Source organism: Brienomyrus brachyistius, chromosome 2 (genome assembly GCF_023856365.1).
Source record: "Brienomyrus brachyistius isolate T26 chromosome 2, BBRACH_0.4, whole genome shotgun sequence".
NCBI classification, from domain to species: Eukaryota; Metazoa; Chordata; class Actinopteri; order Osteoglossiformes; family Mormyridae; genus Brienomyrus; species Brienomyrus brachyistius.
Genome location: NC_064534.1, coordinates 48992732 through 49019869, shown reverse-complemented (window position 1 = coordinate 49019869; position 27138 = coordinate 48992732). Strand labels below are relative to the sequence as shown.

At 43.8% G+C, this 27138-nt stretch overlaps 1 protein-coding gene across 4 annotated transcripts; it reads left to right on the top strand.

Moving 5' to 3' along the window:
* Window positions 1-516: 516 nt before the first annotated feature.
* Window positions 517-20631, top strand: ap1b1 (adaptor related protein complex 1 subunit beta 1). Of its 4 annotated transcripts, none has more exons than XM_048980631.1 (23): window positions 517-637; window positions 2542-2602; window positions 3782-3887; window positions 4264-4399; window positions 4570-4815; window positions 5210-5400; window positions 6241-6462; window positions 6930-7050; window positions 8057-8152; window positions 8365-8480; window positions 8886-9051; window positions 9253-9351; window positions 11102-11361; window positions 11485-11692; window positions 11969-11989; window positions 12813-12842; window positions 13019-13156; window positions 13476-13621; window positions 13713-13842; window positions 14554-14638; window positions 16270-16356; window positions 16484-16638; window positions 19292-20631. In XM_048980631.1, exons 2-23 carry the CDS (start codon window positions 2566-2568, stop codon window positions 19364-19366), a joined length of 2871 nt encoding a protein of 956 aa, XP_048836588.1. In that variant the 5' UTR covers window positions 517-637; window positions 2542-2565; the 3' UTR covers window positions 19367-20631. The 4 variants fall into 4 exon arrangements, with proteins under 4 accessions (XP_048836588.1, XP_048836612.1, XP_048836596.1 ...); XM_048980639.1 differs by lacking the exon at window positions 517-637 and adding an exon at window positions 672-1537; XM_048980647.1 differs by lacking the exon at window positions 517-637 and adding an exon at window positions 1600-2052.
* Window positions 20632-27138: the final 6507 nt, after the last annotated feature.

Genomic DNA, 27138 nt, shown 5'->3' with positions numbered 1-27138 from the left:
ATTTAAATTCTTTTCCTCCAGATAGGTCTACAGTACGTTTATAAAATTTTAAAGAGGAAAAAAATAGAAACAAAGTTCTATTTTTAATACGTTACAGGGCTTCAGAACAGTGTTTCCCAATCCGGTCCTCGGGGACACTCAGATAAGTCCACGTTTTTGCTCCCGATAGGGAGCTGAGACGGAACTAAAACGTGGACTGTCTGGCAGGAAGCTGGGAGGAAGCAAAAACCTGGACCGTCTGGGTGTCGCCGAGGACCGGGCTGGGAAACACTGGTTTGATTTAAAATACGTTCACAGTTGGAGCCAAACGACAACACTGCAGGTGTGCGACAAACGGGATGAAGCTGGCAATGCAGTCTTTTGTCCAAGTGTAGCATTTGTAATTCCCAATGCGTTCGATATTTTGGGATAGATGCACGTGAAGCATGAATTATTAGATAACTGATCTCAGTTCTTTTCCCCGTAAAATGGACAGTGCAGTCTAAAATTCCCATAAAATGAGACATAATCATATTTTTGAGGGAAGGATGCGGAAGTCGTTACCGGAAATAATGGTCTGGTGATCGCTGACGTCACTCAGCTGAAGTGGGAGGGAGTGAAGGCTGTTTCGTACACATATCCAGACCGAACTCATACGGTACTGCTTTTCTAAATGTTTCCACTCTGTCGTACTAAAATATGTTTATGCTTGATATTTTAAAATGAATGCTCATTCTTAGCTTTTGAAAACAACCATTGTTGGCTTACCTCTCGTTACAGGCTATGGTCTACCTAGGGAAGGTCACGGCTCTTTAGCGTAGCCTAGCTTAATTTAGCATAGCTAGCGATGTTTCGGATAGATTTCGCGTTGCGGAATTTAAGCATCGGGTTTACTCTTTATTGTGAAAAACAAACGAATGACTGTGTAAAATACGACGTTTTTTTTGTTTGTAGCCGGATAAAATAATTTTCAACGCCCTACCCTACATTAGCTGACTCGCTGCTTCCTTTGAATGAATTAGCTTGTCGCTCCGTTCTGCATGGGTTCCTCTAAGCTCTTTATTGCGGGTTACTGAGCAGTGCCGTTAATTCCACCTGATTTTAATATAAATCTTTTAGATACTGACAGGGTTTACTAAAGTTTACACACAATGTCACATGCAGAAAACCTTCAGTGCCGAGGTTGCCAGGTTGGCCAGCTACACAGGGAGGGAAAGTCTAGCCCAGGCGGGTAGATACAGCAGCTTGATACCCATAGTCGAGACAAGCTGGGCTGTTCCCACAAGCTTCGTTATGCCGTTGTTAATAAACTGGTTTATCACGTCCGAGACAGCGCTGTAGGGCAGCAGCCTGTCAATTGTTAGGAGAGGAGCGGTACTGGGTAATTGAGTAATAATTAATGGTAATATTAACCGGCTTAGGCATCGTGGTTTTAGACTAAAGCTTAATTAAGCCGGCGGTGAGATAACGCTGTGATATTTATATCTGGTCTGAACGCTTTCTTTTCAAACGTGCATATTTTCTAATGTCTGTCTCCTTCTTGTTATCCTTATTACATGTATGTTTCGTTTTTTCTTTGCGTTACCTGTTTGTGTTCCATTGATTGTTTCTGTACCTAAATCCAGATTTAAATGATTAGGTTTGAGCTTTCAAGAGATGGTTTTATCCATCTTATTGTCAACTAACACAAGCGTATCGATTGTGCACATCAGGGGTTGCCAGTCTTATCCGCAAAGGGCCGGTGTGAGTTTTCACTGCTGACCTAAAGGTTACCCCAAAAACCTGCATACACATCGGCCCCTTGCGGATAAGATTGGCCACCCCTGGTGCACATAAACACTTGCAGTAGAACACCTGATTTGTTTTACTTGGTCTTTTAGCCATAATACAGTGGTTTAAACTAATACATTAAAATATAATATTCCTCTGTGTTTTGGGGGTGACTTAGTGGAAACGGAAAGTGGTTAGTTTGTAGTTCAGACTGTTCTCAGCTTTATCAGGAAGTGCCTTGTGTTGTAGATGAATGTTTATCTCCTTTTACCAGTTTCCACTCGGGCTTATATTTCTGAAAAGGTACAACACTGTTATTTTATCTGTATTGAATACAAAAGATATTTTGCTCCTTTTGTTAGGTGTTTTTTTAAGAAGGGGATATATGTGTGAATACGTAATTAAAATGAACCTTGTGTGTAATGTTGATGTGCTTTAAATCTTTGTTCCCTGTTCATATTGTGTAGTTTTATTACTTTAACAAAGGAAATTGGGGAAAAAAAACAGGAAATTGAGAGGAATTCACTGCAAGGATAAGCACCCTGCATTTCAGCTAGGATGATCATGTTTTCCCTTTTGGCTGTGGAATGGATTCCTTTTTTTGCTGTGTCTCATTTTTTGCCAGTGTTGTGGAAATAGCCAAGCTTTCCTAGTGACATACCGGGTTTCCTCCTGTTTTTCTTGTGGTGCACTTTTAGGATTTCCTGTTGCTTCAGCAGTATTTGTTTCCCCATTTGTGAAAGTGCTGGCACTTTCCCTTAGTCACTTTCATCGTCCCTTTTTGTCCTGCAGAAGAACAGATAACTCACAGCCAACATGACGGACTCCAAGTATTTCACCACCACCAAGAAAGGTCTGCCAAATGTTTACCTTGTTTCATTCGTGCTTGTTTGTTTTTGTTGTTTTATGGGGGGGTTCTTTGTAATCCCTAAATTTTTTTTTTCTAAACTTTCTGCTTTACTTTTGATTAGCTCAATGCTTAGCGCTAGCAATGTAAAAAAATGTTTTTTAAAAACCTCTCCGGTCTCAGTTTATATTCTTATATCTTTATATCTATTGTGCCAATGGCACAGATGGTTTTTTTTGTGTCCATATCTCTAACGGAAAATGAGTGTTTGAAAAACATAAAATATGTCATACTGGCAGAAAATAGGTGAAAAGAATTTTTATAGCGGTGTGGATAGAAAACATGGGCAAGCCTCACTGAAAGTAGCCACTGTCATTGGGTGAAAATGGTGGCAGTTGCAGAGTAAAAGTTTGGAGTGCTACAGCCCAGAATTAGCGTCTGACGGTTTGGGGTGCCCTCCTTTGGCAGGCAGAACTGAGACTAGGCCAACTGAGGGTGGTGTAATAGGATAAGATGGCTTTAAGCTTAACTGTATTAGCCCAGCCTTCTGTTCCCTTGCTGGTTAACCTTCATGAAAATCTATTGGCTTTTTAGCTGTAAAGAGGTGTCAGCTGCCAGACTTGTTGGTTTGAATCAATGAACAATTTGGTTCTGCCGTCTGTTGAAACATTTGCGCGTTACGCTACGTTTCATATCCACCTTGTGCTGGCATTCAGTGCGCTCCTGTCTTCTCTCGTCGTTTTGCTCGCCCGTGATTAGCGGGTCTTTCCACGCATGAAGCTTGTGTGTGATCGAATTTGGAGGCGTTTGGTCAGCAGGTGTCAGCAGGAGCCCACTTAAGTCCCAAAATTAAATGGTTAGCGTGATGTGGTTCCTCTAAGTCGGTTTGTTCAGGGCAAGTGCCAAACCTCCTATGTGCTTATGCAGAGGCACTGTACACATTTTGATTGCGCTCACATTTAGATTCCCTTTGTTTAATTTTGGGAACCTCCAAGTATGTAGAATGAATTCAGTAGTAGTGTTTGGTATATTCACCTTAGGTTTTGGAATGATTATTTACAGTCACAGGATATCATGTGGCCCTTAAAGCTACTATAATGCAAGAAAAACTTCAGACTTATGCCTAACAATAAAATATTATATCATAAAGTAACCGTAACAGTCCCCTTCCCCCTTTATTACTAGGAGAGATTTTTGAACTCAAAGCTGAGTTAAACAGTGACAAGAAAGAGAAGAAAAAGGAAGCCGTGAAGAAGGTCATTGCCTCCATGACAGTGGGCAAGGATGTCAGGTGAGGCTGCATCATGTCTGCTGTGGGCAGAGAAGCAAAGCACTGGTAGTTTAAAATGGAAAAGAACAGCAAAATGGGCTTTAGTGTTTTTTGTTCTTGTTCTTCCTGTTTGGGAAAACGAAATAACGTTCTAGAGTAGATAAGTGAGGTACAGGACATTGTGGTCAAGAATGTTCCGAGCATTTTGGATATAGGCCTGTATAGGATAGAGGAGATGATATATTTTTATGAGTACAAAAAGAATCTGATGGTTTGTAATTCGCATTGGACACACATCTGTATATTGGATGAATATTTTAAAATATACTTGAATAATTCAATATTTGATTAATTGAAAAGCCGTTTCTTCCAGTTATTTTTTTTTCTTCCCCCTCAGCGCACTTTTTCCAGATGTGGTCAACTGCATGCAGACGGACAACCTGGAGCTGAAGAAGTTGGTCTACCTGTACCTGATGAACTATGCCAAGAGTCAGCCAGACATGGCTATCATGGCCGTCAACACCTTTGTTAAGGTAAAGACACGGGCCCCCTTGAGAGGCTGCATGTGCCAGGGTAGATTACACAGGTTTGTTTTAACGCTTGTTTTGAATGTGTTCATGTCTTACTACTCCCCTGCACCAGCAAATATCCTTAAGTCGCCATTCATCAGGTTGTTATGTTCCTCCTTCCCCCCCACCCCCAGGACTGTGAGGACCCCAACCCGCTGATCAGAGCCCTGGCTGTGCGGACCATGGGCTGCATTCGTGTGGACAAGATCACGGAGTACCTTTGTGAGCCGCTGCGCAAGTGCTTGAAGGATGAGGATCCGTATGTGCGCAAGACAGCCGCCGTGTGCGTGGCCAAGCTACATGACATCAATGCCCAGCTGGTGGAGGACCAGGGCTTCCTTGACACGCTGAAGGACCTCATCTCTGACTCCAACCCAATGGTGGGGCCCCTCTTGATTTTAACTTTGGTAGTAATAGAATTGCCTGTCTGCGTCTCTGGTCCTCTCTATGCCCAGGGCTTTCTTCAGATTGATAATTCAGTGTAGGTTTTTATTGCTGTACTATATTAAAATGGCCATGTTGTAAGTGTAGGTTGTTAAGGAAAATTTTCCATACAGGTACTCTAGTTGTGTTATTGAAGTCTGTACATATATGTAGTTTGTCCCTCCTACTCATAGAATGACTGGTATTTCCGACCTTGCATTCTCAGCATTAAACTTGCTGAACTTGAAACCGCGTGGAGGCTGTCACCTTGCTGTTAAAACTTGTAATGGGTATTTGTCCTTCATGCTGTGGGTCAGACCAGCCTTGTCCATCTGCTCCTTTGCCTCCCAGGTGGTTGCTAACGCAGTGGCTGCCCTCTCTGAGATAGCAGAGTCTCACCCGAACAGCAATCTGCTTGACCTGAACCCTCAAACTATCAACAAGCTGTTGACAGCCCTCAACGAATGCACAGAATGGGGCCAGATCTTCATCCTCGACTGCCTGGCCAATTATACGCCCAGGGACGACCGGGAGTCCCAGAGGTCTGTTGCTCGTCTTTACCTACAGCGTCTTCACCTGCATCTTTTGCATTCTTTATGATATTTTTCTCATAGGTCAGGTTATTCCAGGGCATGAATGCCTCTTCTGACATCTCCACCTGCCAGTCCTATATTATAATATTGAAAAAGCTGTCACATTCAAAATGAACTTTTATAATAATTATCATAAGAGTAATAAAAATATGAGTTTTATTTTCATTACAGTAAGCCCTTGTGTATTCGCACTTTGTGATTTGTGAATTCACAGATCTGTGAATTTCATTGGAACTGAACTTATTTGCATCCGTGAATTTTTTTTTTGCACATCTGCATTCCTTTTTATGTACATACTGTACCATACCTTTACAAGATGCGAATCCCATTTGTAAAAGTTTATTCCCTTTGCAGCTGTCATGACCTGCTTGTCCGATCCTCCTGTGTGCCATGCCCGCTCATCTACCTTGTGTGGAATCCCTGTGTGATCAGCTGTTTCGTGTTGCTGTCATTAATCCTTTGTATTTAAGTCTGGGTTTAAGTATGTTTCCTGAGTCCGGTCATTAACGTGATTTTGAGTTTGCTGTCTTTTCCGTTGTCCTGCTTGTCTTTATCTTTTGATTAGACCCTGTGTTCCATAATTCCTTGTGTCCTGTCCCTGCTTCCCCGGTCCTATTTTCATAAATATTAGAAAATAGTTAATTTACTATTTTGTAATAGTAATTACACGTTAACGTAAATTGACAGCCTAATTTGTTCCTCCTTTTCTTTATTTCGGCTTCACCTAACCTGTTCTCCTTTCATCTCATGGTCTATGACTGCCTGACAATGCTCTCCCACCCCCTGCAGTATTTGTGAGCGTGTCACCCCACGCCTCTCCCACGCCAACTCTGCCGTGGTGCTGTCCGCCGTGAAGGTGCTCATGAAGTTCATGGAGATGCTGCCCAAGGACCTGGACTACTATGGCACCCTTCTGAAGAAGCTGGCTCCGCCGTTGGTCACGCTGCTGTCGGCCGAGCCAGAGCTGCAGTATGTGGCCCTGAGGAACATCAACCTCATTGTGCAGAAACGGTGAGCTGGGCCCTCGCACTGCACTCAGGCTCTGATTGTCTTGGTAGGTCATTTAGAGCACGGGTTTCCAGCATCTCTGACACCAGGGGTCTTCAGATGAACTCACACTCCTACTGCTGATGCATGATCACATAAATAATTAGGATGGACCCACTTGTTCATTTTTTGCAATGCATTATATGAATGATGATACTAACACTACATACTGTCTCTTCACTGCTCTACAGGGCCCTAATTTAATGGGTATGTTTGAATTGTTTTCAGTTGTTTCTCGAAGTATCATGAGTATTAGAATTGCTGTTGAAGGGAAACAGCAGAGGTCGTCCCATTTTGCCTCCAGCTTTTGCTCACTGCGGCTAAACGTGTCGAAAAGCTTTAGCAAATGTTCCGACATGCTGAGAGGCCTCTTCGCTGCTCGGAGGGATTCTGCCACCAGAATGTTAGGATGCTCCTTTGTTTCTCCACAGGCCAGAAATCCTGAAGCACGAGATGAAGGTGTTCTTTGTGAAATACAACGACCCCATCTATGTCAAGCTGGAAAAGCTAGACATAATGATCCGGCTTGCCTCTCAAGCGAATATCGCCCAGGTGAATGAATGCATATCTTCAGTACTTTTCACTGGAAGGTTCTTTTCAGCTGAAGGCACTTCTACATCTACTGGAGCTGGCCCTCGTATATAGCGCTCAAGGCAGAATTTTGTGTCTGTTTGATGAGCGTGCCTGTGCCTGTGATTGGGAAAATATTTGCCCAGGTAGATGACCCTACGTTCAAGGATATATTCCGCCCTGCCGCTCCGCAGTCTTTTTTTTTTTTTTTTTTGTGAATTGCCCATACGTCAGCGACTGATTTGAGGGGCGTGTTCCGCTGGGTCCGCTGTGGCGTGTCTCAGAGGAAGTGGAACCTCTCCTGCCTAGCACAGCCTGCAGCACTGGGCATATATTTACCTCATGCTACCTTCTGAAGCAGTGAGAGAGAACGAAAATCTGCTTATTTCAATGACCAGCATACACAAGCAGACCAGACTCCAACTCGGCTCAGCTTTTCTGACTGCATTGCAGTGGAAATCATTGGCCACCCCTGCCTTAACTAGAGAGGCAGTAACCCATTATTAGATCAGTCACCATTAATAAATGCAGAATTGTACTGCCGAAAGGTGTGTGTGATAGTTCGGTCAGTCAGTGTATCTTATATGCCTCCTTTTTAGCTGCAGTGCTTTGAAATGCACTCCATTCTTTTTTTAGGAGTGCGTGTCACTACCTGCTATTCATCCAGCTCTTCTCGTATGTTCTCGTTGTAATTTTAGCTGCTGTTAAAAATCGTATTGCTTTCTCAAATAACGTGTTTACCTCTTATCCCTGCATATGCTGGATGGCACAGGAACAAAAAAAGTATCATCCTGGCCAGTGTTATGCCTTGTTTCATAAACGTGTGAATGAAGTGTACAGTTTGCTATTCTGTTTGCTTTTTTTTTTTTTTTTTAGACTATAGGCTTTGCGTTTCTATCAGTTGGTATGACATTACCAATGTAATGGATGTGTATCATTTAGCACTCTTCGCCTGTCCTGATTTAGCCATCGGCCATCTCATCTCCAGGTCCTCGCAGAGCTGAAAGAATACGCCACTGAGGTGGATGTGGACTTTGTGCGCAAGGCGGTCCGCGCCATCGGACGCTGCGCCATCAAAGTGGAGGTGAGGGCCTGGGCCTTTTGGGTAATCACACTGACTGCCACATCTCATACTCCGCTGCTTCTGCCTGCTGTCTGCCTCTCGTTGTTTTGAGTTGTGCGACGGCGCATTGCGTGGGGTGGGGATTTAGCACACACGGATTTGAATCAAATGGGGCCACTTTACAGAATGGGCCCCCGCTTAACCATCTTTCCATCGGTCCGTCTGTCCATCAGCAATCCGCAGAGCGCTGTGTGAGTACGTTGCTGGACCTCATTCAGACCAAAGTCAACTACGTGGTGCAGGAGGCCATTGTCGTCATAAAGGACATTTTCCGAAAATACCCCAACAAGTAGGTTGATCAGTCAGGATTGTACCCTAGAAATTCTGCACAGTGTGTAACAGCAGTACAACTATAGCAATGATAGCTAAATCCATGAACTGCAAGTTTTGATCAGGAAGGGAGCTAACTTGATAATCTCATGCTATCTGAACATGAATTACAACCCTAAGTTGATTTTTTAAAGATTAGCCATATATGTTTTTTTCCACAGGGGACAAGAAATTGAGGAAATTGAGAGGCTTTTAGACATTGAACAGCAGTTGGTCTTGTCCCATTAGAGATATCTGCATAATTAGCTTGCATTTATAAATATTATCCCACTAGGCAGTCATTGAGTATTTACTTTAAATTATTAATCTGGTCCAGTTTTGCTGCTTTGGGGCTTTGAGTTGTGACCTTGTTTGCCACCTGCAGGTATGAGAGTGTTATTGCCACATTGTGCGAGAACCTGGACTCCCTGGATGAGCCGGAAGCACGTGCTGCCATGATCTGGATCGTGGGCGAATATGCCGAGCGGATTGACAATGCTGACGAGCTGCTGGAGAGTTTCCTGGAGGGCTTCCATGATGAGAGTACCCAGGTCAGCTAGGGTCTCACTCTCGTCTCTGACACTCTCTTGTTTTTTTCCCACAGTTTTTCAGTGTTTGAAGCTTTTTCGAAGCTTTATCATCTCCAGTCTGGGTTTAAAGTCTTCAAACATAAAGCTCAAGATGCGCATTCTTTGTGTGCATCTGCTGTCTCTGGTTCTGTCATCTCACTGGTTTCCTCTGCCGTTACACAGGTCCAGCTGCAGCTGCTTACAGCTATAGTGAAGCTCTTCCTGAAGAAGCCCACGGAGACGCAGGAGCTGGTTCAGCAAGTGCTCAGCCTGGCCACACAGGTGAGGGGTCATCCTTGTCTCTAGGGCCTTTTCTGTTGAGCTGTCGATTTGACTGCTTTACCATCATATGGGAAACGCAGTCCACACTCCCCAACCCAGGCACAGTGGCTTCATGGGCTAGAGCCCTGCACAGGACTTTTTTTTTTTTAATCCTGCTTCCACTGAATTTCTGACCATTACCTCCCGCTATCTGTCTCTGTCACTCCCGCCCGCTCCTGCAATATGTCTGTCCAATCCCGCCTGCACCCGCAGATCCATCGGGTCCAACGGATATTCTGCATGATGCAGAGCAGATCCAACGGATATTCTGTATGATGAAATAAGTTTATATGCATTAAATGTTTTATTCCAATAGAACAAGAACTAAATAAATAAAACAAATTCAACAAAAATCTTTCAACTTTGAGTCGCAAATAAATGTAAACTGAGCCCAAAAACTAATCAGATGTGCAAATATCTGCACAGTTATTAAACAAAACAATAACCAAATCTATACAACAAATGTTTAAATATCACATTATTATAAACAAACAGGAGCAGTTTAAAAACAGAAGAGAACCCTGAACCTTATTTCAAAGAAATACATTTAAACAAGCTCAACATCACAATTTTAATACAATGGCTCAGAACAAACATGAATATATAACACAAAATAAATGACATCAGTTACATTCTCCATCCTGCCAAAAATCTTGGGACCAGTTGTCTATTTTTAGCCGCCCGCTCCTGCCTGCGGCAACCTTAAAACCAACCGCTCCCGCGAGATTTCCATCGGGTCTCGCGGGATCCCAGTCCCAATGGAGGGCTCTGCCATGGGCAGTACTGTTTGCTCACCGCTCGCGTCTCCGGGGACTCCTGCAGTTTAAAGATATGCGTGTGGAAAATTTGTATCTATAGATTGCTGATGGAGTGTGATGTGTATAAGTGTCTCCCTCGGATGGGCCAGCATTCTTGTTACCCTGCCTTGTGCCTTATGCTGCTTGAGACAGGCAGCGGGCTTCTCATGACTTTGCATTGTGTAAGAGACTGGAAGGTGAATGAATCAGCTTTTCGGCACCAAGCAGAATGGATGTGTTCAGTTAGTATTTAGTGGGAGGTATAGCCTTAAAAGGTTTTACATCCAGATTGAACCATGAAGAGATTCAAAGGTATAAACTCTGGGTATGTGTACATAATCTGTACATTTTTCTGCTTGTTTTTTTAAATTATCATTATTTGTTTGGAAAAAGAATTTAAGTGAAATTTCTCCCATTATAGCTCTGAAACCTTTGCTGCTGTTTGTTTACACCATCCTGATGCTTCATTTTGTTCCCTTTTTTTTAAAAAAAAATGAACCTACCAGTCTCATGTAGACAGATTTAGTGATTTTCTAGATATGACACCTTCATCTATGGTGGTGATGGAAAGCTGACCCTTGGATCTAATTGGCGTGGTGTTTAGAGGGGCACTGACAGAAGGGGCAAGGGGAGTCCAGATCTGAGGTTGCCAGCAACATCAAGATTGGCTGCCTGGTGCATTTAGATTCAACCTGCATTCTGTCTGGGGAAGCAGTTTTATGATTTTGTGTTTCTTGTTTTGAGTAGTTCAGTCTCTCTTCCTTCCCAATGGCCTCCCTATTGCTGCTTGCTTGTCTGCTTTTTTTAAATCTCCCAATCCCTGTATTGTATCTTCTTCATTCTCTTGCTTCCCGTCTTTCTCTCTTCCTTCCTGTTCCCCTCACTCCCTCTCTCACCATCCTCCCTTCCTCTAGGATTCTGACAACCCCGATTTGCGGGACCGCGGCTACATCTACTGGCGTCTACTCTCCACGGACCCAGTGGCAGCCAAGGAGGTGGTGCTGGCGGAGAAGCCACTGATATCGGAGGAGACAGACCTGATTGAGCCCACTCTGCTGGAGGAGCTCATTTGCCACATTGGCACTCTGGCCTCTGTCTACCACAAGCCCCCCAGTGCCTTTGTGGAGGGCAGCCGAGGTGTTCAACACAAGAGACTTCCTCCTCGGTCTGGCTCGTGAGTACCTCTCTGTGTCGTCTTGCCCTGGTATTTCTAGAATGTTCTGTAGCATGTACGTTTTTGCTCTGCTGTTATCTAGAGCATCCATTTGTATCTGTAATCCCTTCTCACTTTCTCTAGGGGTGAGAGTACTGAGAGCCCAGAGGTGGGTCAGCCCGGAGGCACCGGACCTGAAGCGACCCCTGCCGTTATCCCGTCCCAGAGCGACCTTCTGGGAGATCTGCTTAACCTAGACCTGGGACCCCCAGCCTCGGGGAGTGTCCCGGCCCCCACCTCCGGCATGCAGATGGGCGCTATGGACCTGCTGGGCAGTGGCCTGGACACCCTGGTGGGTGTCCCCACCGTGAACAGGCAGCTGGTGTTTGCTTTCGGAAATGCCAGTGCATGTAGTCTCAGGTTGCAATGACCCATCCAGGCCCTGTGCACTTTACATAGTCTTGTTAAACTGGTTCCTTACAATCCCTGGCACTCAGGTAGTGAGTCCTGTACAGATTGAGTACCGATTAATTTATCCATCAAGATGGGTGCCTTACCTGAGATTTTGCTCCTCATGATTTTTTTTGTCCTGTTTTTTTTCTCTCTGTCTGCAATTCAACACCTGCAGATGGGTGATGATTCTGAACCGGTAATTACATACATGGGAAGGTTTCTGTCACGTCCATGGTTGGGCAGGGTAGTCCATTCTATCCCATCCCATTCCATCCCATCTCATCTCATCCCATCACTGCCTCCCATCCCTCCAGTGCAGCTCTGTGTTGTCACAGTAGTCTTTGAGGTCTACTTTAACATGTCACACCAGCCCTCCTTTGAGTTTAGGGCACATCATGGACGATTAAATGTTCCTTTCTCCTTTCCCCTCTCACCGGACATTACTAAATGCCACAGCTTAGCACACCAGCACAAATGGAGACCACAGGTGTCTTTGACCTTACTGGTTTGTCTTTTTGGACTCGCTGACCAAGCCAGGTTGGATTCACACTCTGTTCTACTCAGGGTTGAGTATCACCATAGAGTGGAATCCAGCCCATCACCACTATAAGATTGATTGGGTTATGAAATTGAGTTTGCCAGCCTCTTTTGGGAGTTCTGTGTTGATCCTTACCCTGCTGGTCTTGAAAGGCTATTGAACCAGATTTCCATTTAGCGGTTTTCTGCCAACCGCCTGTTTGTCCATGTTGGATCACCATGTGGTTTCAGCACCCATTTGCTTTGCATGTCCTTCGTTGTGTCCGTCAGTCATCCCATGCTCCCACACTGGAAGCCTTCTGGTCTCTCCTTATGATTGACCTTGTCTCCAGCACCCATAATGCACTCCACTGCGCACTCTCTCGCCTTCATCTCTAGGGCCGTCCCTTCTCACGTCTGCTGAGCCAACTCATTCACCACCTGTTCTCCACTATGAATTCATGGCTAATGTCTTGTACTAAATTATTATTGTTTGTCGACAGCTTGGTGGAGATATTGGCGGAAGCCCAGCGGTAAGTTGTACAGAGCGTATTAACCTTTCATTTTCAAGTTTATGCCTCCCTTTCAGCGCAAATGTATGCCTATTTTACGTGCATTTATATTTATCACAAGAAATCGTTGCACATTTTAAGCTTTATACGTGTATCCCTGCTTGTAAACCCTCTTCCCTTGGTGTCGTGTTCCCTAGATGGGTGCTGGCTTTGGAGGAGCTCCTGCAGTCATGCCGGCGTCTCTGAATGCGCCTGTCGGAGGTGGTCTTGGTGACCTGTTTGACCTTGGCAGCAGCATGGGCATGACGACAGGAGCGTATGTTGCTCCCAAATCTGTGAGTCCAGTAAGCTTTCCCATTATTCCATTCTTGCAAGTGAATAGGAACATAGTTAAAGCTTACTGACCTTATACTTGAGGGGAAGTTAGCTTACAAATGTAAAAGGACTTTGATATATAGTTTGGTTTATATGCCAATCAGTGTTAAGCCAGTGATGCAACCTGCGGGACTACTTTGTTTGATTTTGACTTGATACCTTTTTGTTAAAGTGCTGCACACAAATGTAAATATTTTGGACTAGTGTGATTGGGACACTATCGTTATTACCGTGTGAGACTCCAGCAGCACCATGGGCTGTGTCTGTCCCACCTTCCAGGTGTGGCTTCCTGCCATGAAAGCCAAAGGCCTCGAGATCTCCGGCACCTTCTCCCGACGTGCTGGCGTCATCCAGATGGAGCTGTCTCTCACCAACAAGGCCATGAGCATCATGACGGACTTCGCAATCCAGTTCAACCGAAACAGGTGAGCCAGTCCTAGCACTACCATGGGAATATGATCAGATTTAGCTGGTTCATTCCACCCTCTTAATTTTCATCTGGTTTGTTCTGGGCAGTTTTGGGCTGGCCCCAGCTGGTCCCCTTCAGGTCCTCACACCCCTCAGCCCCAACCAGACCATCGAAGTGAGCCTGCCACTCAACACTGTGGGACCCGTGATGAAGATGGAACCCCTCAACAACCTGCAGGTTTGTTTCTTCAACCAGTGTCTCTGCCCTAATCGACAATTAATTTGGTGCTGGTAAGAAAGGGAATGCTGTTGTCACTGCATGAATAAGCAGTGTGAGACAGTGTGCTCACTCCCCAGATGACAGGGGCACCTGCAGACATATATGGCGTGAGATAGTGTGTTCACTCCCCAGATGACAGGGGCACCTGCAGACATATATGGCGTAAGATAGTGTGTTCACTCCCCAGATGAGAGAGGCTTGGTCATCAGGCCGGTCCACTAAGCTTCGCAAAGCTGTCTGATAATGATACGACTGATGCATCCTCCCATTAAAATTCAACCCATATGACATCAGGATAGGAAAACATGAATGAAATCACACACACATTTCTCTCTTGTGAGAAGTACTCCGTCAGCGAGTGTGGTGATCTGTAATTTGTGTTAGTGCATGTGTTTGGCATTAAGAGGGCCAGGCAGCTGACAGACATGGAGCTTCAAAAAGGGCAAAGGGTGCTTATATGCTCATTGGCCTCGCAAGATCGTCAGGAAAAGGCAGTTACAGTGGTGGGAGTTTCCGTGGGGGAAGCGTTGCTAGGGAACAGGGAGGACCGCTCACGTGGCGCTGGCTTCGCGGTAGGCTGAGCCTGTGCCAGTCTTCCTCCCCCCGGGGGAAAAAAATACATATAAATAAACTCTTTATACAGATATCTATCTGCTCATCCCCCCACAGGTGGCTGTGAAGAACAACATTGACGTCTTCTACTTTAGTTGCCAGTACCCCATCAGCATCCTGTTCGTGGAAGATGGGAAGATGGGTGAGTCCCCCCCCCCCATCACTCTTTAAGAGGCTGTGTGGCCCTGCTCCTTATATAACTGGTGGTGACGCTCACCATTGCTCTGTACAGCCCGTTTTACTCAAACGCCCTTGGAAAGTCTTCCTTGGCTTGGCAGTCGTAGTGTTATGAAGGTTTGCATTTAATCCGTGATGATTTAGACTGGAAATCTATGGGATCATCCAGCCTTTATTTAATATCCAGAATATGTTTGTCAACAATTTGGTGGATTTCATCATTTTTGATTGTATTCCTCTAGACAGGGAATATACATGGTTTTGGGATGGGGCTGCCACAGACACATTCTTGTTAGCACAATAACTCAAAAATTATATGATCGTTCTTTTTTTAAACTAAGCATGCGCATCGTATGGATGCTGTAATGGCAATGATCAAATTTGATGGAAATTATCAAATCTTGAGTCAACTCACCCCAAAACTAAAGCAGCGCCTCTTAGTGACAGCAGCAGGAAGGGTGACTGCAGAAGACATTTGACCTTAAATGTGATAAGTCAAAAAGTATTTGATGGGTTTTATTACTGCTTCACAGTAACGTTATATGGATGAAGGTCTACACTTGATTTTATCTTGAGGGATAGTACTGTGTGGCAGCAAAGGAAGGAAATGGAAGCTGTAGAAGACACTTGGTCTTGTGAACACATTAACTCTAAAGGTATTTGACGGAACATTTTCAAACTGTACGTAGGCATTGTATGGTTGATAAACTGGAACAGGTCAAATTTTGAGATGGATTGCCCAAGAATGGAAGAAGCGATGCATAGTGATAGCAAAGAGAATGCACTTGATCTTATCAGCATGATAATTTAAAAATGATGTATCGGATCATTTCCAGACTTTGCAGACGTCTTATAAGGGGAACGATTTAGACCTCTTCAAATCTCATCAAAATTGAAGCAACGGTGTTTAGCGACAGCTAAGGAAAGGGCGACTACAGAAAATGATAGACCTTGTGAACAGGATAATTCTGTTTGATCTAATTACTATATTTGCTCCATTTGATCTTTGATGGACCTTATTACCTCTTCGCAAATACATTATATGGATTAAAATCTGCATGTAATTTACCTGACAGTTTGCCCCAAAACTTAAACAGGAAGACTGCGGAAGCCATCTTGTGAATGCAAACATCTAAGCCATTTAAACGTGTTCCATAGATATTTTCCGTAAACAATGAAAAGATAAGTTGTTTTCAAAATGTGAGGAGTGAGAGTTTCTGAATATTTTCAAATCTCTACCCTTTTCTCGTTGCCAGCTCTCCCTCGCTTTGCACATTTTATCGGTAGTGGTTCAGTAGCTGGTCAGTCAGCTATTGTGGGGGATTTTAATTGGGCTTTCAATAAGGATTTTTTGGAGGGGTGGAGAGAGTGTGCTGGCCTGGCTTGGTGTAACTCCCCCTTCTGGGATGGATGGTATGATTAAATTAGACACTGCCAAGCCTACTGTGAGGGGGTAGAAATAGAGGGTGGTGGGTGAGCCAGTAATTGATGATGGGTGGCAGCAGTGCTGTGCCCCACAGCCGGCTCTGGGGGTGGAGGGTGGCACGCTGTTCTGAAAAAGGAGCCCATCCTGCCTCTCCGCCTCTCTCCCCACAGAGCGTCAGGTGTTCTTGGCCACCTGGAAGGACATCACCGGTGAAAACGAGGCTCAGTTTCAAATTAAGGACTGCCATCTCAACTCAGGTGAAGCACCTTGAGGAAGTCAGCATCTCACTCGTGCCCAGTGCGGCCTTAGGTGGGATATTTTAAGCTCAAGGCGATTTTTTTCTGCATCATGGTAAATATGTTTGAACCCCCCACCCCCACCCAGATGCTGCTAGCAGTAAGCTACAGAGCAGCAACATGTTCACCGTCGCCAAGCGTACAGTCGACGCCCAGGATATGCTGTACCAGTCCATGAAGCTCTCCAACAACATCTGGGTGCTGGCTGAGCTGCGACTCCAGGCCGGGAGCCCCAACTATACGGTGTGTGGAGGGAATGGGCCAGCAGGGGGCGTAGAGGTTAAGGACCTGGAGCCAAGGGGGTGGCATTTGAGATGGATACTGGTCGGATCCTTTGGTATGGTGACGGTTAGATGACAGAGGACACACTTCATCTTGAGAATCTTAGGTCTGGTGTAGAGAGCTATATGTATGAACAGCAGCCAGCTTTAATACATGCTGCACCCCCACCCCCACTCTGTCAGCCATGCTTGACAGACTGCACAGTTTGCTGCGATGGCCGCTCTCCCATCCAGTTTGAACTTGGCGCAGTGTCTTACTGCTCTGGCTCCTGCGTTGTTTCACATTCGTCACTCTCTCTGTGTTAGTCTGTGGAATCTGATGTCTCCTCATGATTTCTTTTTGTTCCTTTCTCCCCCTTCCCCCTTTTGCCGTTAACATGTTGTGTTCAGGATTTGGAGGTTAGCAGTTCGCCTCCCAGGCCCACGCTTCCAGTCTTATATTCCTCCCCTGCTCTCATTTCCCAACTTGCTTATTTTCTAGGGTGATTCCACTGTTTTTATTGCAGTGCTGAAATTAAGGATGTAGTCAACTGTAGTGTTTGCTCAGTTAAATGTGGTGGAACATTTAATGCAGGGGTGGGCAATCTTCATGCAAGCTGCATGAACAATTTTCAAACAGAAAACTTAAATGTCTTGCTAAATCTATAGACCCACAAGAAGTGGGTCATTGAGTATGCAGGTTTTTGCTGCAGCTCCCTAATTAGATTACTAATTAGGAGACAATCCGCTGTAGAGTCCTCACACCTGGGTTTGAACAGCTGACCTAAAGGTTATCTCAAAAACCGGCATATACAGTGGCCCTTTGTGGATAAGATTGCACACCCCTGATATAAATGCATTGCAGTAATGTTACCTGTAAATTTCCTGCGATAATGTAATTCCATTTTATTCCTTCAAAAACAAACAATTCTGATACAGTTAAACTTTCACTAGTTTAATTATGACCCTTTAAAAAGATAGTACTTAGCTTCTGCTGTAATCTTTCGTATGAGCCCTTCCCATGAGTCTGTGCTCCTCAGGAGGGCTGTTTTTTTGAAGGGGTTGGGGGGGGGGGAACAAACCCTCATGGCTGATCGCTGTCCCCATGGCAACTGTGTGGCCAATGTGTGAGCCAGCTCACCCCCCCGAGGAGCTGATTGCTCAAGCTGTGTAAGAATGTCAGGCGCTGCGACAATCCCCCACATTGCTCGCTCCGCACTCGTTTGGTCTCTGTCAGTTCCGCCCCCCCCACCCACACTTTATTTTATGTTCATTGTTCCATTCATTTCTACCTGTGCTGCTTCTTTCCCTACTGGTTTGTCCTGCATCCCAGTGTAAGCCAGTTATGTCACTGGTCTCTCCCTGTCCTAAGCTGCTGCCTCCACTACCCACCCTCATTTCCTTTTCTGCCCTGTCTTTCTCTGTCTCTCGCTTCCCTCTCTCGCTACATGTAGGCTTCCACTGCAGCACTGTAATAAATGCACCCCTTTGCCCATCATCCTAAAACAGGCCAGAGACAGTGAAATGTGACTTTGTGTCAAGCGACATTTACTTTTCCACTTATGTGGAACGTTACTGACACTTGTGGGAGGCATTTGTTTGCCGTTACACATGGGTTCCACATTTTCCCCTGACTCTGCACTTTTCAGTTCTCAGTCAGAGCCGATGACCTACAGCTGGAGTTGCACTGACAGCTTGCTTCTGGTAGGGTTCATGTAGGCAGTTTTAGGTTCTCTCTTGTAGAACGTTTTTAGAGAAAAGCTTGACTATGAGATTCAAAAACCAAAAATGGAAGACGGAGGGAGAAAAGCCTTTCTGCTGTGGTGAATTCATGGCATTAATTATCGGAAGGCAATAGAATGAAAGACCTGTAGTAGGGCTGAGTGGGAGACAGTATTTTGCCACCGTAGTGATTCCTGCAAGGTGCCCCTTAGCAGCTCAGTCAGTGAAAGCTGTTCCCAAAGACATGGCTGTGTCACTGCACCGTGGGAGGGTTAAATCAGCCGTCAGCATCTTGACTGTCCTGCCAGGCACCTGAGAGTCCCTGGTTCCCAACAGTAGGGATTGTGTCTCCCTTCCAATAACCATTTATCAAACACACCTGGTGATACACAGCATGAAGACAAACTTTACCAGTAGGGGTGTGACTCGACACCTGGCTGGAAGGCTTGTAGATTGGAGCAGGGTGCTGAGTCATGGACAAATTGGGAAATGACAAAGGCGGTGAAAAATGTAACACTGATTTTCTGATTTCCTGTTCTCGTCTTAATTCATGGAAGGAAAAGCTTTTAATATGGCTTCCAAGGTCTGTTAGAAGGGTTTCTGATTTAGGCAAAAGTAAATTTATATATATATATATATATATATATATGTATATGTATATATAATATGTGTGTGTGTGTGTATATATGTATATATAATATGTGTGTGTGTGTGTGTGTGTGTATAGTGTGTGTATGTGTTGCACCCTGACTTGTGCTGTTTAATTCAGTTCCTCAGCTGCAGAAATGACCGCTAAATGCATGCAGAGTGAGAGACATCCAGCGGATAACCTGTAATGACAGCCCTCCTGGGAGATTCACAGAGGAGAGCCTCATTTTTCTGTGGTAACTGCTCTTCATATCTCCTGTCCGCAGCTGTCCCTGAAGTGCAGAGCTCCTGAAGTCTCCCAGTACGTGTTCCAGTGCTACGAGACTGTGCTGAAGAACTGACCTGGAAAACAGAGACCGTGGTAGTGGGTTGGGGGGGGTGTTCACTTGTCTGTAAGTGTGTGAGGGCGTTGGCCTTGGCTGCAGGGGTTAATCAGGACCGCTCTACCGCGCACTAATGTCTCCCTGCCACCATTTCACCTCTCCTGACCACTCCCACCCAACCCCAATCCTGGATACTTTATACTCTCTCCTTCTCTCTGACATCACCTTCAGTCACCCTAGAGGAACCTGCCATTGTTCTCTAGATACTACAACCCTGTTTATCTCTTCACCAAATCGCTCTGTCTTTTCTGGAGCAGTCTCCCCTAAAAGGTCTCCTGCAGCATTCACTGTCTCCAAAGCCTGTTCTTGATCTTGTAAATTTTGGACCTTTCAGCTGTTGGCCAAGACAAGGTGCTGTGTTCCACACCATCGCCCTCTACACTTAGTCCTCCAAATAAAGCCATTTCTATTCATTTGGTGTTTCCTTCAGGAGACCGAAATTGCATTTTTTAAAGTCTGCCCTTATTCCGACCTGCTGGGTGTCTTAAAACAGCAGGAAGATGCATCACTGTACTCATGTTTAATGTTATCTCTAATCCTAATTATTTGAAACTGCAGCATTCTGTTTGTCTTTGTCATTACCTGATTTAATTTAGCAGTTTCGGCTGTGAGTCCATATCACTAATAATTTCAGTACTGAGTCTTTGACTTGGTCTGTCCTGCTGACGTTTGCTATGCTGCAGTAGTATTTCCTATAATTCCCACATTCAACTTGCTCTTACCTCAAATACAAGAGTGAATTCTATCCCCCAAAAGAAGCTGCATTTACTATTTTCTGGAATCTTGCCCCTCTCCTCTCCCTTCGAGTGTTTGCTGAGTGTGCTGCCGTCCTGCTTTTATAACTTTTGATTGTAACTGCTGTGAGTGGGATTGCAGTGTCTCTACCCTCATCCTCCACCATCACAGGTCCCCATACCCTCCTTTCTATCCCCTTTTTTTACATCATTCCATTCTGTATTTCGTTAGATTTTCGTTTTGTCGTCGTGTGTCGTTTGATTTTTCTGTAGGTATTCTGCAGACGCGTTTCGGCTGGGTGGATGATGCTGGTTCCTGTACCAGTTCCCCTCCCTAGAGAGAGGAGAGCGTGGCTGTTAAGCAGTTTAGATTCTGCATAGTCTGCATAAATCAATTCTTGAGTGGAAATTGCTATTATTTGGGTTTAGAACTCTGGTTTTGTAAAATTATACATACCGTATTAATAAAAATATATTTGGCTTGACAAATGTGCCTGGGTGTTCTCCTGTGCTTACACTTCATGTTGGTGTCATACAGTGCTCTGTTTAGTTTGCCTGCTGAGCAACCAGAGAAGGGCATAGCTTCTGTAAGACTAATTTTCAGTAGCTATGTAATTACTGGCATTATTTTGTTACCACGTCTATAACCCTGGGGACCACGTGAGGCTTTCCAGCTTCTTGTGGGTCTGTAGGTTTAGCAAGACATTTAAGTTTTTTTGCATGAACATTGTTCCTGCAGCTGGCATTTGCTCCAGGCTGTGCATAATAGACTATGATTTCTTTACAGTCAGGTGGGTATGATGCATTTGATTTGCTGTAAACACCACATTTAATGCTGTGCTTCAATCAGGTAATTTGTTTGCTAAAATCAAATGACACCTCACTGACATTTAAGCACGGTTGATGGTTGCTACACTGTCTGATTGTATATTAATCTGTTTCTGAATTAGTCACTTTAAATCGCTAGCAGCTCGTCAGTGAAATAAGGGCTCACCTTATTGCACACCACTCTTCTTTTTGGAAGACACTGATGTACAATCCAGCTGCGAACTGCAGTCAGCCCCCAGGAGAAGCGGCTTCGGTTTTCCTCGGATAACACTGCGTACCCAAAACTCCCTGCCCTCTGATACCTCCGTCCATGTCATGTGACCACTCGTGTTTTGAGGTTATCTGACTGACACATCCCCTCCTCAATTATTTTTCCTTCTTTTCCTGTCACTGTGTGGATTCACGGGTGGCTGTGGCCTTCATGCCTGGGCACATTTAAGCAGCCGTCTGGCATTTTGCCCCACTTGTTCTAAATGATACTGTAGGAAGTAAAAATGCTTAAGAAACCACTAATTATGTTTGTCAGCTAAATGTACTATGTTATGAAGGCAAATACATCATGTGATTAATAAATTACTGGGTATTGCAGGATCACCATTTGTTTTCATACCAGCCTTTAAAATTTGATCACTTTATAATCAGGCCAGCATTAAGCTAATGTCTGCATAATTCCCTGTCCACATAATTCAGTTGTGACAGGGCTCAAAGTTCAACCTGGCAATCTTTGAGATTGTCAGCTTATGAAAACACCCATTACGAGCCTGATTAGACGTTACAAACCTGTTTAATAAGGATGTTTTACTTCCTCTGAGCGACAGTAGGTTTTATGACAAAGTAAAATTCAAAATCACACTTGCATTGTTTGTCCTCACCTCTTCAACTCACTGCAAATAGTCATTAGCCCAACTGAACAAATGCCTTGATCTGTTCTGACCTGCCCTGTGCTAAACGCTTCTGAAATGTCATTCTAATTATGGTATGTGATGCTGATGGGAACTGCTTCTAAGGTTGGTGGGGTTTTTTTTTTATCGTTGACGTTTCATTTCCATTTCCTTTGCAATGGTAGCAAAGATCCATGAAGCTCTGGGTAAATCTTTTTCTGTTCTAAAGCCACTTTTAAACCCTGAGATTCAAGGCTTAATTCAAGATTCTGCTTTCATGCCTCCTGCGCCTTAATACTTGTTTAATTGAATATTTTTCGTTTAAATACTCTGCTTTGCATCTACAGAATAAGTATTTTGCAGTAGGGGAAACGTGCATTTTCCTGTGACTTTCTGTTCGTATGGCTCAATGTAACCAAACAAAATTTGTCATTGACAAGCTACGTATACCAGCCCTCAATTCAACTAGATTGCAGCAACTTTGACTTGAATTTTGAGTACTTATCAGTTATAATCATAATGTAGCATCCTCCATAGTAAATGCAGAATGCAAGCAGGAAGTGATTAGCAGTAGGTAATAGGTCCCTGTGTGTTGCCAGTCCATTAGTTGGGTACAGATAAGAATTAAACATCCTGGTATAATTTCCGTATAGCAGTTGCTAGTGGGCTTTGAATATTTAAAATATAACTTTGACAATTTCCCTAACTATTTCTGTGCAAGAGCAAATACTGATTAGATTTTTCCTGTGACTGACCTGAAAATGTACTTTATATATATATATATATATATAAATATATATATATATATATATATATATAAATATATATATAAATATATATATATAAATATATATACTGGCCACTTTATTAGGTACACCTGTTCAACTGCTCGTTGAAGCAAATATCTAATCAGCCAATCATATGTCAGCAGCACAGTGTATGAAATCATGCAGATACGGGTCAGAAGCTTCAGTTAATGTTCACAATGAACTCCAGAATTGGGAAGAAGGGTGATTTAAGTGAACGTGGTGTGGTTGTTGGTGCCAGCATTTTAGAAACTGCTGATCTGCTGGGATTTTCATGCACAACCATCTCTAGGCTTTACAGAGAATGGGTGGAAGCCATGACATGCAGTAGAGCATCACTGAGCACACAACACGTCTAACCCAGAAGCAGATAGGCTATAGCAGCAGATGATCACACCGGGTGCCACCCCTGTCAGCTAAGAACAGGAAACTGAGGCTACGGTCGGCACAGGCTCACCAGAATTGAACAATGGGACATTGGAAAAATGTTGCCTGGTCAGATTAATCTCAATTTGTGCTGCAACATTCAGATGGTAGGGGCAGAATTTGTTGTAAACATGAAAGCATGGATCCATCCTGTCTTGTATCAACAATTCAGGCTGCTGGTGGTGTAATAGTGTGAGGGATATTTTCTTGGCACACTTTAGACCCCTTAAGTGACACAGCCTACCTGAGTATTGTTGCTGATAATGTCTGTCCCTTTATGACTATGGTGTACCCAGCTACTAATGACTACTTCCAGCAAGAAAATGAGCCATGTCACAAAGCTCATTTCTCAAGTTGGCTTCTTGAACATGACAATGAGTTCACTGTATTCAGGTCGCCTCCACAGTCACCAGATATCAATCCAGTAGAGCACCTATAGTGTAACGAAATTCACATCATGAAGCTGCAGTCATCAAATCTACAGCAACTGTGCAGTGTTATGGTAACATGGGCCGAGGTCTCTGAGGAATGATTTAAGCACCTTGTTCAATGTACGCCATGAAGTTCTGAAGGCAAAAGGGGGTCCAACCTGGTACTCGCAAGCTATACCTAATAAAGTGGTCAGTGTGTGTATGTTATGTGGGGATCAAGAGCTTTGAATGCACCATCAGTAAAAATCTGGTAAGAGGCATTTCATAATGGCTTGTTTGTCATTAATTTAGCTGCAGGTTGCTCACCAATCACCAGTCACCATCCCAAAAACGGAAGAGCTCTTTTCAAATACCCTTAATTATCTTATTCGGATAGTTGAGGGATTCAGTAATCTAAGATTTGGTTTCTTCAGTACTGGGCTTATCTTAAGCCCATGATAATACCAACATTTGGGCCATTCTAGAACAGGGATACATAGACATGGTCTTTATCTCCTCCTTAAACATCTAGTATCTAGTAAATTACAATCCAAGCAACAATGTTGGTGACCTAGCATTTAAATGAATGTTGCCACTGAGGAAGAAACAAATTCAAAGAGAGTTTGAACTTCAGCTACACCAGTTTTGGGGGGAAAGACATCCTTGAAGCACAAGGAGCTGTTTGTCCAACTTTCTCACAGATGGTTAAGACAAGACAGTGGTCATATGCAGTTTGGTTAATATACAATGTGGACTTTTTGTTGATAAAAGTATACAAATTTTTTAAAATACGGTATGTGCAAAATATGCTAAGTACAGTGAAAACGAGGTATGACTTGGTAAGAGGGGGATAACTGATACCGAGCTGAAGGATGACTAGAAAGCCACTAGACATGATGATATTGCTTTAATGTTCCCTCATCGCTGGATTTCATTTTCTTCTGTTTTCTGCTCCTCATAGTATCGCACGCTGCTTTGCCTTCTCTTGTAGCTGATTGTCTGGCTTCCTGCCTTACGCCTTCTGGCAGTTCAGTAAAGCAGCTAAGAGACAGAGTGGGCTGATGACCTGCATGTGGGGGCTGAGACCCTGTGAAGCTGTAACCCTGGGACGCTGAAGGGCACAGTAACATACACAGTGATACGTATGGAGCCAGTTGGTTTTCACTAAAACCGCCCTGTAGAAGTAACTATTTACAGGGTAATACCCTTAACTAGAGCACCCTGAGGTTTAAATGGTTAATATACTTGCTTTTTTTTTTTTATCCCTGAACATTTACCAATAATCATCTATACAGTAACAGTCACTGTAACACCTAAGTGGTGGTACTAAAATGTGTCCATTATCATTGATAACAGCGCTCAATGCTGTGGGGAAAAAAAGAACATATTATGGCTGTAATTGATCTTGGATCAAGGTACGGAGAAACTTCACAATTCACCCGGCCCATATCTTATGCACTGACTCAGAGATGCTTCCACAAAGAAACCAGAATAACAAGGTGACTAAAATTTAATTATTGATGAAATCAGAACTATGTCTCCAAATCGGGCAATAACAAAACATACTATTTGCTGATTTTCTCGTATCATTGCTAGAAAAAAATGATACTCACACACTGCTGATACTGTGTAAATGAATTTGTTGTAGCGATTTCAGCAAATCCATCCTTCTCAGATATTATGTATGTGTTAAGTTCAGCCATGTAAAAAGATATGTCTATATATATACCACAAAAACAGTGTGAAAACATGCTGTTTGTGAAATTGCAGCAATTCCAACTCTTATTTGACTCCAGCCTGTGTCTTTAGGCAACAGTGGTTTTTGATGAACAATGCTGTCCAGTATATGGTTGCTCAGTCGCTGTCTACTAAATGGTTGCTCAGTCAGTGCCTCCTAGGGATTAGTGTTTTACCATGCCAAGACGGTGTTTTACCGTGCCACATCTAGTCAGCACTGCCTTGTTTTGGGTCCTGAAATATATCAGTAAAGATAAAAACAGGTGGAAATGCATCATCGGCCATGTATGGAGTTTGCCTGGGTGTCCTGACATGAACCGACCAAGAACCTCAACTCTCAGAACAGTACAGTGTGGACCAATAGCGAAAGCTCTGTAATGTAATGATGGTCCATCCAAAGCTTGATCTTGATAAGAGCCTTCACTAAACGAAGCACCCTCAGCTCTACCAGCTCTCCCATTTTCTGCTAAATTGGTCAGTTTCAAATGAACTAATGATCTTAAATGGTGGAAGTCAAAGTTCTCGTGAACATTTGGATCTAGCATGGACTAATACACTTCGTCACTTTGCAGTAACTATTATTGCGTTATCCCTCAGTAGCACCACTCCTCATCTATATAACATTTTTTTTTGCACTGTGTACCTTTGTAAGTTTGTCGCTGCATGATTATTGTATCATGCGAGCTCTTCTGTCAGCAGCAGTATGTAGAGTCACATTGGCATTAGACAGCAATAGGTACCTTGATACCAAGCATGTAACTGCTGTTATGTCCTGCTTGTGAAACCTCAATGAATTTACTCATGATGAGTCATTCTGTGGCAATTAAGAGTGGGTCAGCAGAAGGGAAATCTCATTTGCCAAGCTATCCCCAGTCAAATTTGTCAAGAATGACAGCAGGAGGGAAGATTGTTTTCTGAGTTCCTCATACAAACCCAGAGGTAATGCAAGGTCCGATCTGGCAAGGTCTGGGTTCAATCATACTCCAGCTGCCAAAGGACAGCTGCCAGACCTTAGTCACCAAGCGGGACAGTGACAGCAGATTTTGCTAAGCGTGGAAAATGGTTCCCATTGGAATCTTGATTGAATCTACAGGCACTGGTCAAGTTTAAAGGCAAAAGTGTTTCATATTGGGGGGAGACAACTTAATTTGTATACAAAGGTATATTTATTGGGGGAGGGGGTGGTGGTGAATGAAATCAAATATGGGGAGGGGGTATACGTTTGCCCCCATGCCACTAGCTAATTTACAGGACTTATTACGTTATGTTAAAGATTTCGGAAAAAGGTATCTTCTGCAGAAAAGACGGATATCATGCGGCGTCGAGCTATTAAACGCGCTATAATACACAAAATAGTGTTCAGGGGGATAATATATTGCATGCGTAATTGGTGACTCGTGGTGGTCACGAAAAAATACGACATAAAATGCGACAAAAAAAATATCAAAACAAAATAATACACAGGGAAATATTGTATTTCCGAAAGGGCACACGTTTAGTGATCATTTGAGGACAGAGTCTTCATCATGAAAGCACAATTTTGTATAATAATTCTGCTTTATAGCCGTAAAACATAGAGCTATTCGTGATTTTACGTCACGTAGCCTACCCTGTGTAGCGTAATTTAGACTTGCCCCCCCCCCCCCCCCCCCCCCCACGGCTCTGCATAGAAGCAGCTATGGATGGATGGTTATGCATCTGTCGTATTCTAGTTGGTCTGTGTGCCCATGTGTAGCCGCATATGTACATGTGCACGCTTGTTTGACACCCTACAACACCCATAGTTAGGCTATAGTTATGGCTGAACTAAAAATGACCATAATATTGTTTAAAAGACACGCTCTAATATTGGGACTGTTGGATATCGTCACTTATCAAGCGGTCCGACACTTCGTAAAGGATCCGCTT

Excerpts from the sequence above, each read along its gene's own strand:
- ap1b1 (XM_048980631.1), top strand. The coding sequence starts at position 2,566 with ATGACGGACTCCAAGTATTTCACCACCACCAAGAAAG. Across the intron at positions 5,401-6,240 it reads GACGACCGGGAGTCCCAGAG|TATTTGTGAGCGTGTCACCC; the intron begins GTCTGTTGCTCG and ends CACCCCCTGCAG. Across the intron at positions 13,622-13,712 it reads ATCCAGTTCAACCGAAACAG|TTTTGGGCTGGCCCCAGCTG; the intron begins GTGAGCCAGTCC and ends TGTTCTGGGCAG.